The following is a 4,323-nucleotide window of genomic DNA, read 5'->3' as shown; positions in this document are numbered from 1 at the left end:
ACACACACACACACACACACACACACACACACACGCACACACACACACCGGCTCTGCTATTCTCATAAAGAGGTACGCTAGAACAATGCAGACACACTAGCGTTGATCTGCTACACTAGGAGTGTAACTACAGTATATATCAAGCTTTACTGTAAGAGACCTATTTTAATGTATTTTCAAGGCTCCGCTGTTTCTTGAGCTATGACGTCTGTGGCAGTTAGAAAGATTGTTTACATAAATAATATATGACTACTCTGGAAGCATGATATTTACTGTTCTATTCATTTCACTGACAGGGACATTTAGACTAACCTTATCCAGAAGATACAGTCTACTTAGTTTTATAGATTGGGGACATTGTCTTTTGTCCGTAATGCTGGGCCTTTGTCATTTAAAAAAAAAAAAAAAAAAGAAGCTCAAAATTAATATTAAATTTCCTGGATTGGTTACAGCCAGATAAAAAACAACATTGGTTTGAAACTTGGGATTTTAAAATGATCTAATTAAACTAAAATAAATATAATAATAATATTATATTATTATGTTATAATAATATAAAAATGTGTCAGCTTTATAAGTTGTTTATACGCTTCCCTTTTTCTTACTGTTGATATTGTATTTGATTATTTATTTTTCTTAAGACTGAGCAGAACATATGAACACAGGTTCATAACCAGTGATTAATATTTAAGACTATTATCTTAATATATGAGCGCCTCCAAATGACAAAGGAATTATGGCTATTGCACTAATGCAATAATGGTTTCAATCTTTTCTTCAGGGGAGGAGTATGTCTTCAAATTGTGGACTGTAAATACGTTGATGTTACAGCTGGGAAAATGTGAGTGCTGTCGCTGCACTGCAATTCTCATTGCACATGAATTAATTCTCACCTTTGGTTTTAGCAGGTGATGTCTCTGTGATGGGGGATGAAGGCATCGTCGTAGTGGGTTACTGTGGTTGTGTGTGAGTGTAATGGTGTGATTCTGCGAATTCCTGTTTATTTCTCATAGTTGCAGCAAAGTCCGAAATAAAGAGGAGGCCTACAAAATGATCCAAGACTGAAGCGTTGTCAGTGAATTCCGCTTTCCTTTCCAAGCAATCTGTCCTAAAATATCTTCTAACTTCCCGTTGAACATGGTCACTCTAAATCAGTGATTTCATCTCAACCTCCCCAGAGGCCTTTATTTTGTAGTGATCCTGCCTTTGCTGCAGATCCTGTTTTCACCCTGTGTGTTTAGGTCTCTGTTTTAGCTACAAAGTGGTACATCTTACTCCTATACTATCTTTGTTGGGAGTTGCACGTGCTCAGTAGCTGTAAGATCCCATCAGCCTGATAAGTCTTTCTTTGATCAGTCCAAGGCTGAATTAGCTGGGAGACTTCTTCTAGACGAGGGCCACTTGTGGAATACCTGCAGAACAGGGACAGGAAGTAGTTCTTTTGGAGATGATAGTTAACTAGTGTGTATTGACTTTGTCTCGGCTAGTGAAGTAGAAAGCCGTGCAGATTTTGAACAGCTCACCCGGAGACTGAAGACAGAGGACATTCAGAAACTCATATATATACTTGCATATCTCACTCAAAACAGCATGGATAGTTTTGTGTGCGTGTGGAAGCAGCAGAGACACAAAATAACCCCCAAAATCCAGAAAAGGTGATTTGTTTTTATAATTCATTCATTCATTTTACTTCCTGTTGAACATGGTCGCTGGAGGTTCCTGATCAGTTATTTCATCTCAACCTCCCCAGAGGCCTTTATTTTGTAGTGATCCTGCCTTTGCTTCACCATGGCACTGACCACATCTCTGTGCCTTGTTATGTATACAGTTTGCCTCACTTTATACGGCGAGGTTTATTTGTTATAGAGTAGAATGGTTAGGGCTAAGTATTCAAATACCAAACCGTGACTCGATACTAGCTTCTGAATGTTTTTTGATACAATTTTAACAAATAAAAATGCCAAAATTAAACATTACGACACAAATCTTTTTCTTCATTTTTTTAGCCCCTACTGTCTGTCTCTGTGTAGTCTCCCAGTGCCAGACCTTCTTTCACAGCGCTGCAGAGGAGGGTCTGGCTAGTCCACATAGCTTTCCATGATGGGAGAGACACATGCTCTGGTTTATTTATATATAGTATATGTCTTTTGACCAATCCCAATTGTAATGGGCAGTGCTAAGCGCCTGACGGAGCCACGGCGCCGCTGCAAAATAGCCCCTGGAAGGGACTTGTTGTGGTGGAACATGTGTACGTTCAAAAGTTGTCTAGCTAGCGGTCTGGATTTACCCCGCAGAGATTGTAGAAGCAGTTAGCCATAGTCCTCGGATATCCACCAGAGTTTAGAATTACAACACAAAGAAAGCGGAAGGAAGGACATACGGCGGCATTTCCGGAGACACCGGAGTAAGTGGGACATCGTGGATATAGACTAGTCTCATTGTGCAACCTAGAGTTTGTGTCTCTATGACGTGCAACGTTAGACAGCCAATCGGCAGCATTATCAAATATGGTGAGAAGCATGCTGCATGCTGCTTATTGGCCAACTGATGCTGATTAGATGTAATCCTTAGGTATTTAAATGTGGTATTGAATGACAAGGCACATTTCGATACTTGATACTTAGGAGGCAATTCAATACGGAAGTTCAGTACCAAGGCCTAACAATCCTAAAATAAGGATTGGCCACGCAGCCGTACTGCATCTTGTGTTTTTGTTTTTTCTAATTATTATAAAAATAGCACCAATGATTGCTGTTGTTAAAGGTCCCATGGCATGAAAATCTCACTTTATGAGTTTTTTTAACATTAATATGCGTTCTCCCAGCCTGCTTATGGTCCCCCAGTGGCTGAAATGGTGATCGGTGTAAACCGAGCCCTGGGTATCCTGCTCTGTCTTTGAGAAAATGAAAGCTCAGATGGGCTGATCTGCATCTTATGAGGTCATAAGGGGCACGGTTACCTCCCCTTTCTCTGCTTTGCCCGCCCAGAGAATGTGGCCCACCCATGAGAGAGAGACATCATGACTTTCAAACAAGCAAAGTGGCAACGTCAAGGCCACGCCAAAGCCTCCACCTTGCACCCCCACCCTCTCCTCCTCAAAAGCTACAGACAGACTACAGAAAGCTCATTGTGGGACTGGCTCTAGTGGCTGTAATTCTGCACCAAGGCTGAATTTTGGGAAAGAGACTTCCGATACAGTATTAGGGGACCACTAAGGTCTATATAAAAGAGACTTCAGATACAGTATTAGGGGACCACTAAGGTCTATATAAAAGAGACTTCATATACAGTATAAGGGGACCACTAAGGTCTATATAAAAGAAGAACACCACTTGTGCTGGATGATAGGTTACAGACAGTAGAGATTCGGTACCAACATGTTTCAGGCTTGCTAAGTAGGGAAAAAACACACAATGACAATGCATAGACTTTATATATTTTTTAATAAATACTTTTGTGTGTAAAACGGTCTAACTGTACAGTTCCATAATATTCAAATTCAGTATACATCACATTCACTGAGACATCCACTTGAAGATGTTGATAATTTAAAAGACAATGGTTTTAAAAGTATTTAAAAACTAAGGATGGAGGGCACCCAGCTGGCTCAGTTGGTAGAGGGAGCACACATATGTAGAGATCCACTCCTCGACGCAAGAGGCCTGGGGTTCAACTCCGACCTGCTGCCCTTTGCTGCATGTCATTTGCTCTCTCCCCTTTCATATCTTCAGCTGTCCTGTCAAATGAAGGCCTAAAAACGCCCCAAAAATGTTCTTAATAAAAATAAAACTACAGATGGATTTGGGATTTACGTCAAAGAAAGAAAATGACATGTGGTACACTGAATGAAGTTTAGTTTGATGTCTTTATAATAGAAAAAGTGGTGTGGTGGTTGCAATGTTATACCCGTTTTCTTATTTCATGCCAAAAGCACAAAGGCACGCAAACGCCAACTACATTCCACATACACCAAGTTTAACAGCGATGCTTCAAGCATTCAAACAAAAAGTGTAAAACGTTTCACTGAGTGCAGACTGACCACAACTTCTAAGAAATTATTCCAGAGGCGGAGATTTCCATTAACCACTCAAGTCATTCTCCCAAATGGTTGTGAACCGATCAATAATCCATAATTACAACTTAGTTTATATATAGTACAAAATGCATCAGAGCTGGTAACAAGGCACTTCCTCTTCTCCGTAGAGGGGGCTACTGTGCTGTGTGAGACAAAGAGAAGCAGAACTCCACTGTATGTGATACTCCTAATAAACTTCCATTATCTATGCAACGCATTATGTTGATCATCGTTCTGTTTTTGATGTT

General features: G+C 40.2%; 1 protein-coding gene across 1 annotated transcript in view; it reads left to right on the top strand.

Moving 5' to 3' along the window:
• Nucleotides 1-1,054, top strand: part of LOC117948055 (lysine-specific demethylase 9) — an 8,292-nt gene extending 7,238 nt beyond the window's left edge. Inside the window, exon 8 of the mRNA XM_034877503.1 lies at nt 1,014-1,054. Coding sequence (XP_034733394.1) covers nt 1,014-1,054 — 41 coding nt within the window. The remainder of the gene's footprint in view (nt 1-1,013) is intronic.
• Nucleotides 1,055-4,323: the final 3,269 nt, after the last annotated feature.

Source organism: Etheostoma cragini, chromosome 7 (genome assembly GCF_013103735.1).
Source record: "Etheostoma cragini isolate CJK2018 chromosome 7, CSU_Ecrag_1.0, whole genome shotgun sequence".
Taxonomy (NCBI): domain Eukaryota; kingdom Metazoa; phylum Chordata; class Actinopteri; order Perciformes; family Percidae; genus Etheostoma; species Etheostoma cragini.
This window is presented reverse-complemented; position numbering and strand designations above follow the sequence as displayed.